At 37.4% G+C, this 15,903-nt stretch overlaps 2 protein-coding genes across 7 annotated transcripts in view; one reads left to right on the top strand and one right to left on the bottom strand.

The window, feature by feature from the left end:
• LOC130657482 (cation channel sperm-associated protein 1-like) overlaps positions 1–15,903 on the bottom strand; it is a 127,101-nt gene that overhangs the window by 94,480 nt on the left and 16,718 nt on the right. For 2 of the 6 annotated variants that reach the window (XM_057460466.1, XM_057460469.1), the window contains exon 1: positions 9,522–9,922. The exons of 1 other annotated variant lie outside the window; for it this stretch is intronic. The gene's annotated coding sequence lies outside the window, so the exon portion shown is untranslated. Of the gene's footprint in view, positions 1–9,521; positions 9,928–15,903 lie in introns of those variants that run through there. 3 more of the 6 variants (XR_008985148.1, XM_057460470.1, XM_057460468.1) reach the window with 3 other exon arrangements.
• Positions 4,433–6,375, top strand: LOC130657485 (uncharacterized). Its single transcript, XM_057460475.1, has 2 exons — positions 4,433–6,146; positions 6,220–6,375. Exons 1-2 carry the CDS (start codon positions 5,985–5,987, stop codon positions 6,373–6,375), a joined length of 318 nt encoding a protein of 105 aa, XP_057316458.1. The 5' UTR covers positions 4,433–5,984.

Raw genomic sequence — 15,903 nt, 5'->3', positions numbered from 1 at the left:
GAAGTCAGTGAGTTGAGCTGCAAAAAGTGCAAAAATGATAATAAGTGTTGTCTTGAATGAAGACGTGATATGTCGTCAGCAAGGACATTCTGAGCACCAGCTACATGGAAAGCCTTCAAACGAAAATTGAAGGTAGCCGATAACCAAAACAACTGACGTAAATAGTCCATCATAACAGGGTGATGGGTAGTTCCTTTATTAAGCATAGCAACAGCAGCAGTATTATCGCAGAAGACATGGATAGTTTTGTTCTGCCAAGTGGGAGCCCAGCGAATAGCAGAAAGAACTACACACAGGGCTTCCTTAAAATTAATATGCAAAGAGGCAAGAGGGAAATGGTCTACCCTTAGATGAGAATAGAACCAATCACCCTTTAAAAAAGGCACCAACAGCGCCAGAGCAAGCATCAGTTTGCAGACTGGTAATAGGTCTTTGGTCATAGAAATCGCATTGTCCATTAAACACACCCAAGAACTGATCCCACCAAGCTATATCCCTGTGAAATTCGAGCGTCAAGCGACACTTCGAGGCAGAGGAAGACAAGGTGTTCATCAGATCCAGGACACGTCTCAAGAACGTTCTACCACCATACACGACTTTACAAGCCCAATTTAGGCGACCAGCAAGACGTTGCAACTCTTTCTTAGAGGCTCTCTGCTTGGTTAAAAAATGTGACACTACTTCCCTCAATGCATCCAGTTTAGCAGGTGGAAGAGAAAGGGTAAGTGACACAGTGTCAAGCAGAATTCCAAGAAAAGTAAGTTGCTGGCATGGAGGGACCAACTTAGCAGGGCTAAGCTGAAACCCTAGTGCAACAAGTAATTTAAAGAGTGTGTTATAGGCCTCATAACATTCAGTCTGTGTTCGGCCAATAACAAGAAAATCATCTAGGTAGACAATAACGAGAGGAAAACCTCGTCTTAGCATCATACGACGAACAGATTGTGTAAGGCGATGAAATATTCCAGGAGCACTTCGACCTCCAAAAGGAAGTCGAGTATCGACAAGATATGAGTATCGAGTGCTTCCAGAAAACCGCCATTTTAGACCAAGCGCAGCATAGTTTGATGGATGAACAGGTACTGACCGATATGCATGGCGTAAATCAACCTTGGCCATAAAATATCCCTGTTTGATCATAGCACAGGCATCATCGATAGTTTGAAATTTTTGTTTTTCAATATCAATGTATGTATTGACACCCTTTCCAACTGGCATGGAACAGTCATGTATAATGCGTAACTCATCAGAGTCAGGTTTGGGGACAGCCCCAAGAGCACTGACAATGGTAGGTTTACATTGAGTAAGAACATAGTTACCAGTTTTAAGTTCATCCAGCAGAGTAGCTTCTACTTTCATATGAGCTGTAGGACTGGTAACAGAAAAGTAGTTATTCATTTCGGCAGGCAATAAATCAGAGTCCTTAGGAAGAAGCTGAAAACCACAGTGAATTCCATTAAGGAGGAAGTCACGATCTGGGTCTTCAGCCAGTTCATTGGTCCATAAGTCAACATTAAAGAGGAGTGCGAAATTCTGAGGGTAGTCAATTGTCAGAATTGTGGTTTTGTCCAGAATGAGGTTTGCCACAAGCCTGATTACCAATTTTGCGGTTGCAGACGTGGGTGAATTTACATTCTGTTTTCTGGCAACCTTTTTGGCGGTTAAAATTACGACAGATTTCCACACCGGAAGAAGTATGTGTAGGAAACCCTGAAGACGATCCTGAGGCAGGTGAACCTGAATTTCCCTTACTTAAGGTACTGGAAGGGTTACAGACAGGAGGGGAGGCCCAACCAGGTATAAGCATCACTTCATGCAAATGGCTATTGTCAAAGCTCCATGGATAGCCATAAGTGTTCTGAAGAATTCGATATTCATCGTCATACTTTAGCACAGACTCCCAGGTGTACTTTCTAGCCAACTCTAAGATCTTAATGGAATAAGACAAATAGTCACGTAAATCGGACGAGGTTGGCAATCTGGCAGAAGACAATAATTCATAAAAAATTCTCAAATTAGCTATGTTATATTGTTCCATGGAAAGAGATTCCAGTCTTGGCTTCTTATTTCCAATAGCCAACATTAGCGTAGTTTGTGAACCAGAAATTGTGTTTTACAGGTAAAACTTTTCTAACATTGGTTTTAAGGCGTAAAGTACATCCAAAATTAGTGTCGTGAAAAATATCTAGATTTATACTATGTTAAGGTTGATATCGTAGAATTGACAATATCTACTTTTACAGCGGTAAATTGCTAAAAATTTACAATACTTTAGAAATTGAAGTCAAATATGATTTCCAGATTTGTTCACTTGACCATACTAACAGAAAAATTGCTTTATAGTTATTTTATGTGCCGAAATAATGAAAATTCCACCATTTTTATATTTTACAGGGGATAACAAGTATAACCATTACCCATGTTCAGCACCCAATTGCAAATGATTATTTTTTTGAAAAATCCTTCACGAAATACTCAAAATGAGAAAAACAAACAGATATGTTGTTTTAGTCAACAAATACCTATAAAATAGTAGTTTTTATGTCATACTTTACCCCATTTTAACTAAATTTTCACAGTCGTATATATATATAGACTTGTTTTTTACCATATGGTTTATGTGTTTTTAACTCGTTTTTAATGCTGTTTTGAATGGTGTAAAAAAATTAATTTTTGTAAAAAAAATCTTTTTTAGGTGACAGTTGTGACGTCATATACGACGTCATATAAATGTAACGCTATTTTTTTACTTTCTCCCCATAGGGAATAACAAGATCATAAATATTTGCTTTTAACAAACTCCATGAAACGGGAAGACATTGGAACCCTCACTATTGATTATCTCTTATATTAATTTGTTGAGTCTGTGTTTGAGAGGGGCAATTCTGACATGCACTTTTCTCCTAATAAAAATAAGTGAAAATTTTTTTTATTCCAAACCACCTGGGACCACTTTCTTGCACCCCGGTTAATTAACACGTCACCAGAAAATCTTTAAATGGCAATATCTCTTAACCGTTCGTCAAAAAGCTCTATACAATGGAGGCAATGAATAAACATCTTTAAAAAATCTTTTTGCAAATTGGCAGGTTCTCGCTGATTTCATCAAAATTCATGTGACGGTTCTTTTTCCATTTCCTATGTACATTTTTTCACGGGCTTTAATCTATTATATTAATACAAAAGCTGTGTCTGCCTGTAAGTGACAAAGTGGGTGTGTTTATTTTCCTTTGATTATGTCTCAAACAGCGTCAATAAAATTAAATATATTCATATTTAATTTATAAGTTGATGAACCCAGTACACTTATTACTTTGAGACCACATAACTTGAAATGGGGTGGTGTTGTCAGTCATTTTTCATCGCATGGGTAAATAGGGACAACCTTGGCATAAATTGCTTAAGTTTGCCAAACCTGGTTCTCAGAATAAGTTTCGAAATAGACGGTTTACTGACGGCATCAAAAACCTTTGATCCCCTCTGTAACCACTTGTCAAAAGCACACGATCCTATACATTTTCTTAATCAGTGTTTCAAGCTCTATACAATGTCGGCAAAAAATGTTGTATTTTGACATGTTTCTGCTGACGTCAGCAAAAACCCAATACATTTTCTTCATCAGCAGTGGACATAGTGTGTCTCGTTGTCAGGTTTGCGATACAGGCTGTATGTGGAATCAGTAAGGTTTAGTGTAAGATCGAGGTAGTTGACAATTTTCATGTTGCATTGAATTATGGTATCTAGACCATGATTTTAAATGTTTTTTGGAACTCTTTTTTTATCCTTTTACTCTCCGGACCACTGATGTTTTTGAAAACTGTAAAGCCATCATCATCATCATCATTCATCATTCTCGGCTTAACGTCCGTTTTCCATGCTAGCATGGGTTGGACGGGGTATATTAATGACCCTCTTCAAATCTGATTTAGACTGTGTTAGATCTAAACTCAACTTCCTCTGTATCAAGTCTGTCCTTATAACCTCCTGCCAAGTCTTTCTCGGTCTGCCTCTGGGCTTTGCCCCAGGAACTATCAAGTCTCTACACTTTCTTACCCAATTATCCTCCTCCATTCTTTCCAAGTGCCCCAGCCAATTCAATCTTCTTATCTGGATAACATCTTTAATTCTACAGAGACTTAGCCTGCTTCTTAGCTCATCTGAGTTCTTTCTGTCTCTCAGGCTGGCGTTACACATCCACCTAACCATTCTCATATCATTCCTTTCTAAACGTTCAAGATCTTCCTGCTTCACTGCCCATGTCTCACTACCGTACAACTTTTTCCAAGCAGAACCTTCTTCGCCAGTAACGCAGCTATAAGCATTCCGCTCCTCTTCATCAATTCTGCAAACGGCGTCCAGATCCTTGATTAATTTTTTTTAAAATACATACGTTTGAAACATTAACGCTTTTGTTTACTTCTAAGTATATTCCAACCTCATTCCCAGCGCCAGTTGTCTCTTTTTTATATCAAGAGGGTGAGACAAGTCAGGGCGAGTCAAGAAATAACTTTTAGCATCAGCAAATGTTTTTAAAAATTTAGTGGGTAAACTTTCGCAAATCGACAGTTTAGAAAGTTTGTACTGAATAAACTTTCGCGAATGGCCATTTTTGAAAGTCTTGCAAGACAAAGTTTCGCAAAAAAGGTCCAAAAACAAGAAACTCGTTAAAGTTTCTATCGCGAACGCTTCTCCGAATAAAGTATCTCGGCATTAAATGGAGCCAAATGAATATTTAGCTCATGTTAATTGTGGTGACTTCAGTAAACCTTCTAGCTTTCCTGTAGAACGATAGGCACCACTCTGGCTCTGGCCTAGTACAGTATCTCAAATAAGGTTTGAGAATGAGGCACCTTTGATCCAACACATTTTTTCAGTTTCGAGTATGTACTGTATGAATTGTTTCTTTCATGTAGGAGTTGAAAAATCTATTAGTAACTGCTGCAGCAGAAATGGCGGCCAAATCTTTCACGAAACTTAAGCGATTCGCCTATTTGCTAAACATGCCATTCATTGAAAAAACAACCTACTACAGGTTGCGAGGTAAGATATCTGTATAGCGACAGCGAACTTATACTTTTTGTGATTTTTGTACCATATGTATGGTGTAACTATTTACAGGTCAGTATGTATTCCCAGAAATTGAACGCGCTTGGAGTGCTCATCAGTTAGAAATGATTGAAAAAGTTAAACATAAATCTGAGAATATCCAACTATCAATAGACGGACAATGTGATAGCCCTGGTCACAATGCCACGTATAGCACGGATTCAGCGATGGACGTTTCATCTAGCCGAACATTGGATTATAAAATCGTTGACGTGAAGGAGGTAAAGAATTCCAATGGTAGGGAACTTTTTTTGTATAGGACAAGTAAAACAATACTAGTATGCTATATCCACCAACTAATTGTTATGGTAATGGAGAAGGAGGGCTTCATACGTACGGTAAATAACCTTAAAGACAATCATGCTCTGCCCATCGCTGCAATCTCTACAGACCAACATACGTAAATCAGAAAGTTAATGGCCACAGACAAAAGGTACAAGAATATACGTCACCAATTTGACCCATGGCATATTGCAAAGAACATTTTTAAAAAACTAATAAAGTTGGGCAAAAAAAAGGTTGGTCATTAGCTACTTCATATATATAGTGTCTTATCATTTACTGGGCCAGGATATAAAGAGGTTTTTAAAACTTTTATTAAGATACGAACAGCTTAGAGAATGGGCACCTTCTATCGTTAATCACTTGTATTGGAGTGTGTCGACTTGTAATGGAACGGGGTTGAGCTTGTCGAGAGATTTCTATCTGTGATACATCATGTCACAAACAAGCATACCTTCCCTGGATTACATTACAAAAAGTGTGACCATCCTCCATATACAAGTGAGGAACAGAAACAGAAGAATTGGATCAAACCAAGTAGTCCAGCGCACGATGCTCTCATCAAAGTGTTAAAGGTACCACAACTTGTTAAAGACATGCAAAAAATGAATAAGAATATCTCTACAGCTGGTCTGGAGGTATTCCATTCATTAAAAATTCGATACTTGCCTAAAAGCGTATTTTATGAAAAAGATAAGATGTTGGCATCAACTGCACTGGCTATAATGGACCATAATTACAACGCTGATCGGAAACAGGTAAATATTACAAAATGTTAAATAAAATCATCTCTGTGTACGTGAATTTTATGCATCCCGCTGTTTTCTGCAGGCCACATACCGAAAAAAGAACGCTGATGGTAAAGTTCGAAGGTTCCGTATTCGTTATTCGAAAGCCACTAAGAGATTTACAGCCTTAAAAGTTAGGAAGATAAATCGTATTACTTTATGCGATGTATCCTCAAAGCTATTCACTTCCGCGCAGTAGATTCCGAAAGGCGCTCCAAGATTGAAGCAGACTCAAGAAAACGTCAGCTATTTGTAGCACCTGCAGAAAAGCCAAATAGAGAAACAACCATCGAACTATCTACAAAGTATTCCCGACTTAAATAATACTTAAAATTTATATATAATTTTAATCCAATTCTTCTTCTTCCCTCAATGCCCATGCAATGTCAATTTCGGGTACGGGTTCACCATCTTTATATCCAACATAAACTCCGTTCGGCTCAGGAAACACGTCTCTTATTTTATTGACAACACAACTAGGTATCACTCGACGAACTCCTTTCCCTATCTTATTATGCACCCACCAAGTAAACTGTCTATAACTTGCGTACCTATAAGTCCTGAAAATATAAAATAGTGCTTATATTTACTTTATATATTTAATTCTGTAATTATGTTAAAAGATTGAAAATATTTACTTGTTGGTTACGTTTACTCGTTGTGGTAGATGACTCGTATTTGTGTCATGCATTCCTACCAATGCGGTCCATAAAACCTCCTTCAAAAGTATGATGCTGTGGAAGTTTTCATGTTCTGTAATGCAGTTATCTAAAAAAGAGTATGATTTTCACAAGAGCGGAATCGCAATACTGACATGTGCCTATAAATCGCATATCAAAACTCACCGATCAAATTAAAAATATTCGTGGATTCTAACTCGAAACAGCAAAGACACTCCGCTTCGCTCTGCATTTCCTTACATTTTCCACACTTGCACCACATGCTCACAGCAACATCAACACGTGAAGCGACTTCTTCTTGATCAGTATCCTCATCACAGCTCTCCCAGCTGGAATCCGAGTCAGTACTTGGTTTAGTATTTTGCCTGAAAAACTTTATATTCGTAAATATAAGCCAATTTAGGTCAACTTGATTTTTCTCGGGAGGTAAGCTTTAAAGGTAGCCATGTTGGATTATATCTGCTTTGAGTATTGTCTCATGTCAACATGCCTCCGCTTTGCTTCGCTTAATAAAACAAGTAATAAGTACAGGCACGTGGGCCAGCCCAAGGTTGTGTGAGACTGAAGCTCCTCAGAATTTAATCTCCCACCCAACCTTCCATTATCATATTTTAATTTTATTTTATGTGATGCCAAACCTGATGACACTTGCGAAATAGATTGTCTTCTGTAAACCACTGGTGCTACCTTTCACGCACTCGTCAAGCACTGTGAACCTTCTGCATTGGCTCACATAACCCATTCGTTGATTGGTGGTCACCCGATCAATCATAAATTTGGCTGGTTGCTCTAGCTGCACGGTTTCCTTGTACAACCATTTGGCTACAAGAGTTGTGAAGGTTTTTGTCCACTGGTGAGAGCAACGGTTCATTTCAATTCCCACTTGCGCCTTTCACTGATAAGGATGTCGGGCTGCCTGCGTAACTTTGATTATGTTTTACTTTTTTTATATTTATTTATGTCTTTGTATTGTTTTTATATATGTGGAAGACAAAGAAATGTTAAAAGTTTGAATTTCTTGTTGTTACTTATTAGTACTCCTGTAATACTGCCTTCATCCTGTTCTCATAAACAAATAAGGAGGGGCGGATTAAGATATGGTGTACGGACGTAAATACACCAGTAAAAATTTGTCTCCAATAAGCCTGAACATAGCAGGATAACACCCGTGCACACGCCCTCGCGTATAAAATTGGTTTTCAGAGTCCCCACTCTCTGCACCCGGGTTGGATGTTCTTATTTCTGTCAGAACATACAAATCGTCACTCTTTCGTCCTGTAAAATGTTTAATTCTTTGTGTCGGTGCCGGCTTCACTATTTACACCAGTTCTGCGGGTGTAAGCTGCCCATGTGCCTGGGCAAGAATTTCTCTGGTGTATTTCTCTGGTTTTGGCAACTGGTATAAAATGTAAACTTCACAAAAGAACGATCCAGGACTAATATGCAGGTGATAATCGCCTAGACCTCAAAACAAAGTGACTTTGTTTCCTCCATTAAAGGAGAGGCAGACAAAAAATTATTTTGTGGCAGCCGGAAAATAAAATTTAAGCGAGAGAAAAAAATTATAGACTTCTAAATCCTAAAATCTACTAGATAACCACTATATATATATAGCTATATATACTAAGTTGTATATAGCTTTCTAACAACATTTTTCAGAATTTCCATGGCTGTATAGGATGAAAATAAGTAGGTTTTGGATGTATTTACCAGTAAACAACAAAAGTAAGATCTTTTACTTGAGATAACCAAGAATATTTTACGTACTATAGTAGTAACAGCATTTTATAACCTTCGTTTAAACTTCTCTGAACTTGAGAAATATCTGTCATGACCAACAACAATATTTTTTTTTCGAACGATGAAGTTTGTTATAACAATATGGCGCTAAATTTGAATAAATATACAGCCCGGAAACATTCAACAACAAATCGAACGCACAATATGGTGGCTTCATCCTTTACAGAGAAGTGTAAATCTCAGTGAAGCTTGTTAATCGTCATAGCAGACTGTTAAACTTGATTGGTATACGTTTGTATACATTATTTTTGGAGCACTATTTAGTTAATTTGGTGGCGAAATTAGCTATATGTAATTTCAGGTTGCTACATTTTTTGTTTAGCTAATTTCTAACGTTTATCTTTATAACTACTGTCTGTCCACAAAGTTTCTTACATTTCGATAGGAAAAACTTTTGACATTTTAAATAGGGACCAAGCTTAAAATTTTCGTTGAGTTTTTTTTACATCTTTTATACCAATACAATTACCTTTGGATCGAACTTAATAAAAACCAAAATTGCAAAAAACTGAAATGAAATCATTCCACAATTAAAATTACCAACTGGAAAATGCTCTCATAGACTTATGACTAGATTGGTGTGAAATAAATATATAAATTCTAATTTATTCTTCTTATATTTCGAGCAATGCATGATCCCACCGGAAAGATCCATCAATGTCTGTAGGCCAAGAAAACACAGAAAAGTTTAGGATAGAAATCTAGCTAGGGATTTTCAGACTGCCTGAGTAGCTTTTAATTAAATCGTGGGCTTGATTGCCAATGTTGTTGCAGATGTGGGCAGATATACATTCCTTCTGGCAACCTTTTTTGTGTTAAAATGTGAGTAGAACAAACGTCGACAGAGAAAATAACTAACATTTACCTTGGAGACCAAAGACAAGATCGCTTCGGAAAATGAAACCGAAACCGAACCGCAGCTACAGCTAACTTTCCCGCGAAAAGTTCTCAAGTATGCACTATTGTTCCGTACAAAATTGCCTCGTTATACGAAGTTGGTCATTTTACGCGCTTGTGTTCAATTCGGAGTGTGCAGCTATACGGCATCGATCAAAGGCCTGGGGCGTTTATTAAATACTAGTCGTTAGCCCGTGGAAAATCCACGGGTTCGCCCGTCGCAGCTAAGCTACTATTTTGCGTGACAGACAGACAGACAGACAGACAGACGTATACGGGCATTATAATATAGACTAGTCGTTGCCCGTGGAAAAATCCACGGGTTCGCCCGTCCTTTGAATTTACCCGTGGCAACAAAGTGGATAAGAATATATCGCATTTGTTGATATTCGTGTTTCCGTAACATCATTTTCTAACTTAGCGGGGGTCCACGCAGAGACAGACAGACAACGGCTATTATTATAAAGACTAGTCGTTGCCCGTGGAAACATCCACGGGTTCGCCCGTCCATTGTATTTACCCGTCGCAACAAAGTGGATAAAAATATGTCGCATTTGATATTCGTGTTTCCGTAACATGATTTTCTAACTCAGCGGGGGGTCCGCGCAGAGACAGACAGACGACGGCTATTATTATAGAGACTAGTCGTTAGCCGTGGAAAAATCCACGGATTCGCCCGTCCTTTAAATTTACCCGTCGCAACAAAGTGGACAAAAATATATCGCATTTGATATTGGTGCGCATTTTAAAAATTTCGTGATTCCGGTACGGGACGCGCCTCTCGCGGACACAGACAAAATACGGCTATTATTAAAGAGATTGATATTGATATTTAGGGGGCGTTTAATCGAGGGGGGCGTTTATAAGAGGGGGCGTTTATTAAAAAATGTTAAATTTGCAAATTGTTACAGTGGAATCCCCCTAAAGCGGACACCCTATAAAGCGGACAGCCCTCTAAAGCGGACAAAAATTTTTGCACCGGCAGAATTTAGGTCAAACTCTCATAAAAAAATCTCTATAAAGCGGACGATTATAAAGCGGACACTCTATAAAGCGGACAAAAATCTTTGCACCAAATGACAGTTTCCCTTATAAACACTCCCTATAAAGCGGACAATGGAAAAATAACGAGATGAAATGTCACTTTTTCTTAAAATTTAAACCATTTTACTTAGTACATCTTTGAGTTTTGTTATTTACCGAGTCCAACACTTTCCTTATATTTTTCTCGGCCCACTCAACTGCCTTTTCAACACCAATTAATTGGTACTGGGCAGGAATTTCTAGTCCGTAGCCAGCACCACGGTTCACTCGCTTCCCAGTCACTTTACATCCGATGGTACAGTTAGGAAGCGACATGAATTTGTTGAATAGTTTGCTACCGAGTCCAACACTTTCCTTATATTTTTCTCGGCCCACTCAACTGCCAGTACTACAAAAAAAGCTTTTTTGGTCAAAATTAGGTCTAAAACTAATTTTTTGGTCAACTTCCTATAAAGCGGACATCCCTCTAAAGCGGACACTTTTTTTTGCACCAATGGTGTCCGCTTTAGAGGGATTCCACTGTATTATATTTGTAGTTAGTCAAATAAATGAAATACAAACAAAAAATATGACACAACAATAAATATTCAACAGTTAAATATGTCGATTTCTTAATCTATATTATATTCATCAATTATGTTTAGTGTTGGTGCAGCGTCAGCGATATCATTTTCGGAAATTTCGAACAGGTTCAAGTCAAGTTCCTTATTTTGGAGCAGCAGCGTCTGGTTTTTTAAAAGATTCGATCCTGCTTTAGTTTTCTTCCCTTCCTTGAAACATGAAATCAGATGATCTTGAGAGCCATCTACTGACAAGCCTAACGCATAACATCTTATAGATGATGATATCATACTGCTCGAAAACTCATCCCAAGCTTTAACTATCCATTCAACAAGCAATCTACGCGGAACAGGTCTCTTGTTGCCTCCAGCAGTATACTCATGTTTTGCGTTTGCTAACCAGTCGTCATAGAATTCTGAAATTTTAGCCTTAAAAGGCTTATTCCAGACTACGTCAGGAGCCTGTATGTACTTAGTACATCCTCCTGGAATAATCACTGAATCATTCTTGGAATTTGCCAATTTCTTTTTAACATCATTCGTCATGTGGGCTTCAAACGAGTCCCAAGCCCAGTCAACCAAAGTGAAGACAATATGATACGTGTGGTAGTGACAGGAAAAAGGCAAAGAGAGGTTGGTTTGGTTGTTCCTGCAAAGTTTAGTTTTGAGGCAAGTCGCAAAAAAGATGCAGAGACGTTCGAAAGGGAACTGTTGAAGAGGAAGGAACTGTTTCCAACAATAAGACTTATTTTAAGACGAAAAGGAGTGTACAGAAAGTTTCCTATTTATAAGAAATAATAAAATTTTAAAACAATTAAACTTTGTTTTTATTCGTAGTACACTAGATGATAGATGTGCATATTTTACATGGCTAGCCTCACAAATATCGGGGGATATACCCTGTCTATTATTTCCAGGAGGGGCCATGGCTTAGATGGAGAGTCCTAGAGTATTTAATGCTCATTTTGAGCGACGCAGACCCAATTAGGGCCCGCGCTCTACTAGACAACTCCCGGCACTATCTAAAAAATATTATGCATATAATTTACACGGGAGTGTAAATATCATGCATAATGTTTTCAAAAAATATGCTCAACTCATTTTGCACATATTTTCTCGAAAGTGTGAAGGATATAACACCTCTGAAAAGGCTTTTTTCAGAAAAAAGGGATGTTTCAATTATTTTCATGGAATATAAAATACGTCATTCGAAAGAGAATTTATTTTTCTATTTGTCTTGAATTTTTTGCAAAAAACCTAAAAAAAAATTGTTTCCTTTACAGTAACCTTAACTCATTAACAATACATCGAATTCTGTGCCTACCAAACATGTCACATTCCGTATACTAAGCCTGTTACACTCCGTATAGCATACTTCGTATATCAAGCATGTCATACTCCGTATACTAAGCATGTCACACTCCGTATACTAAGCATGTCACATTCCATATACTAAGCCTGTCACACTCCGTATAGCATACTTCGTATGTAAAGCATGTCACAGTCCGTATGGCATAGTCCGTATAGAATACTCCGTATGGCATAGTCCGTATAACATACTCCGTATGGCACACTCCTTATATCAAATTCTGCATACTCCACATAGCGAATTCTGCATAATATACTCTCGGTATCTCACAATCTGTATGCTATAATCCTTTTTTTGCAATCAAACTAATGTTCCACACTCCGTATAACTACAATTACCTCGTATGTTTACGATGGATAAAAAGTAGGAAAATGACGTGCTTGTCTTTTTAACTTGTTCTTTATGGTGATTATTTTTTATTTTTTTCGGAAATAGTTTTAAGGATACGGTAACCCCCTGAGACACATACTCAGTATATTTAAAATATCCCCTCTGTTCGCTATATTAACCGTAGCAAATATATATATTCTGAAAGCCAAATAAATTATCTCTAGAATGATGATAAAATATTTTCATAAAAAAAAAAATCTAAAAAGTAGAAAAAAAGTTATATACAAAAATTCACCCTTCCAGTTCATTTTGTCGAACACTCCCCTCAGTGAAGTTTTTGTTCGTTGAAAAAATATCATTGCGAAGCTCTTATTCAGCTCTAAAAAACTTTGCTTTTTTTACTCAAAACAACACGTGGTTCCAAAAATATAGCATATTTTGTGTCACAATAGCTGTTTTATGACAGATTTATCTATTTTTAAGCATCATAGATCAATCAACTCGATATTTCCTCACTTTCTGCGTTAAAAAAGAGCAAAGTTTTGTAGCCAAAGATATAATTGTCGCAACAAACTTGTTTTCGTACAATTTTGACAAGATGGAGGGGAGTGTTCGACAAAAATATATAGCGTTACGACTGAAAATTTTATTTCGAGAAAAAGCAAATCAAAGACCTTTGCTTTTACCTGCAAGAATCATGGTTACACCCACTTAAAAGTTATGAATTTTATTTAAATTAAAGGCAAAGTGTTTTTGCAGAACTTTAAGTCTAGTTATTGTTAAACAGACAACAGGATAACATAACATAACAGGATAAAAACGAAAAAAATAAAGAAATAAAATAAAAAGGTATAGATGATAATAATATATAAATATTAAAGTTTAAATGTTTCCTATGTTATATGTAGGGATGCAATTTTTTATTCGGTCTGCATAACTCCCTTTAATTATTATACAGATTAAATATATTTAAGGAATTTTAAACTTTGAGCACACTATTGAAAACACTAAAAGATAAAGAAGATCTTTCTTCATTTAATCACTCTTATGCCAAAGAATCAAAATTAAAAAAAATAATTTTTTAAAAAAAAGTGACCCTGAAGGGGGTTACCGTAACCTTTAAGAGTCATATATTGCAGTATTTCACTTTAAGAACATTCGTTGGCAGAACCCGTATAGCTAAACCAAACTCTGTATAGCAGATAAACGGAGTAAAAGATGGCGGACGTCTCCAATGCCGATTGATCGGAACAAAGTAAATGATCCGTCATGCAAGTTTCAATTAAGTGTCAAAACGCGAAGAATTAATTGAAGAAACGACGAAACATCATTTTCACAGTTTATTGGATAAAAATGGTTAAAAGAGGTCATAAGCAACCATCGTCATCGAATTCAAGAATTGATAGTGTTGAGCAGAGTCAAGAGACTTTTCCGTGTATGAAATGTCACCGAAAGTTTAAAACATATAGAGGTTTGGTACAGCACTTGAAGTATTGTAAAGTGTTGACACAGAACATTGCACAAACAAAACAGGATACAAATCAACAACGTAACGTTCCCGAAGACGCAACTTCATCTCAACATCATTTTGCTGATGCTCCAGAGAAGTTTTATTGGAGTAATGTTAAAGGAAGTGAAGCAGTCAATGACATCGAGGAATGTTACAGCAGAATTGTTTATTGGAAACGAAACTTGTTTATGCTGCCTAATGGAAACGCAGGTAAATCCTACATACGTGAGACCACAAGATTGCTCAATGCGTGGATTGAAAACACACCTTTAAGAGCTATAGCATTAAAAGCTATACATATCATGCCTGCTCTGCTGCTGCAAAAACCATCACAAGCATCGAAATCTAAGGAGCACGTAGAAGCATTAAACAGACGTCTAACACAATGGTTTAAAGGAGATTTTATGAGCTTAATGGATGAGGCACAGACGATTCAAAGCCGACTACCTAAAGTAGTAAAAAAGCAAGATATTGCAGTTATTTCAAGGAAGTTCCGGAACCATATGCAAAAAGGAGATGTTCATAAAGCGATTAATGTGGTGACGAACAATATGTCTGGAGGAATACTTCCTTTGAATGACGAAACTCTTGAAATGCTAAGACAAAAACATCCTGAAGGAAGTGAATCATACGAAAACACGCTGATACAAGGTCCGATCAAATCAGTTAATGCCGTTGTATATGACGTCATTGACGAAGACATGATAATGCGAGCAGCGAAGACAACAAAAGGCGGCTCCGGACCATCTGGAATGGATGCGAATGGATGGATCAAAATCATAGCGTCTAGAGTTTATGGCGACACTGGAACAGATTTACGGAAAGCGATAGCTAAGTTTGCAAGAAGACTTTGCCATGAAGAAGTAAACGATAATTCTTTAGAGGCGTATTTAGGATGTCGTCTTGTGCCTTTAGACAAGAACCCTGGTCTTAGACCTATCGGAGTAGGAGAGGTTTTAAGACGCATTATTGGAAAAGCCGTGATGTACGCATCAAAGAATGATGTTATTGAATCTTGTTCAAAAATTCAACTGTGCTCCGGTCATGAATCTGGGTGCGAAGCTGCTATACATGCAATGAAAGATGCATACTCTAGTGAAGAAGCCGAATGTGTCTTATTAGTTGATGCTGCAAATGCCTTCAATAGCTTAAACCGTAGTGCAACACTTCATAATACCAAGATCATTTGCCCGATTCTAGCAACATACATCAACAACTGCTACAAAAAGCCTGCGAGACTTTTTGTGATTGGTGGAACTGAACTGAGTTCAAGAGAAGGTACCACCCAAGGCGACCCGTTGGGGATGGCCATTTACGCAATAGGACTCACACCATTACTTGATAGTATGAAAAACATTGCTGATATTGATATGAAATTGGTAGCTTTTGCTGATGACTTAACAGCTGTTGGAAATTTTTCCACCATTCGGAAATGGTGGGACGAGCTCATTGTGGAAGGCCCAAAATTTGGTTACCAACCACAGCCAAAGAAATCATGGCTAATTGTGAAAGATAAGAACATTGAAGGAGCAAAAAC

Source organism: Hydractinia symbiolongicarpus, chromosome 9 (assembly GCF_029227915.1).
Source record: "Hydractinia symbiolongicarpus strain clone_291-10 chromosome 9, HSymV2.1, whole genome shotgun sequence".
NCBI lineage: Eukaryota > Metazoa > Cnidaria > Hydrozoa > Anthoathecata > Hydractiniidae > Hydractinia > Hydractinia symbiolongicarpus.
Note: the sequence above shows the minus strand (reverse complement) of the source record. Positions and strands in the feature narration are given on the sequence as shown.

Coding starts and splice junctions, on each gene's coding strand:
- LOC130657485 (XM_057460475.1), top strand. CDS start 5,985: ATGCAAAAAATGAATAAGAATATCTCTACAGCTGGTCTGGAGGTATTC. Junction 6,147..6,219: donor ACAACGCTGATCGGAAACAG/GTAAATATTACA, acceptor TGTTTTCTGCAG/GCCACATACCGAAAAAAGAA.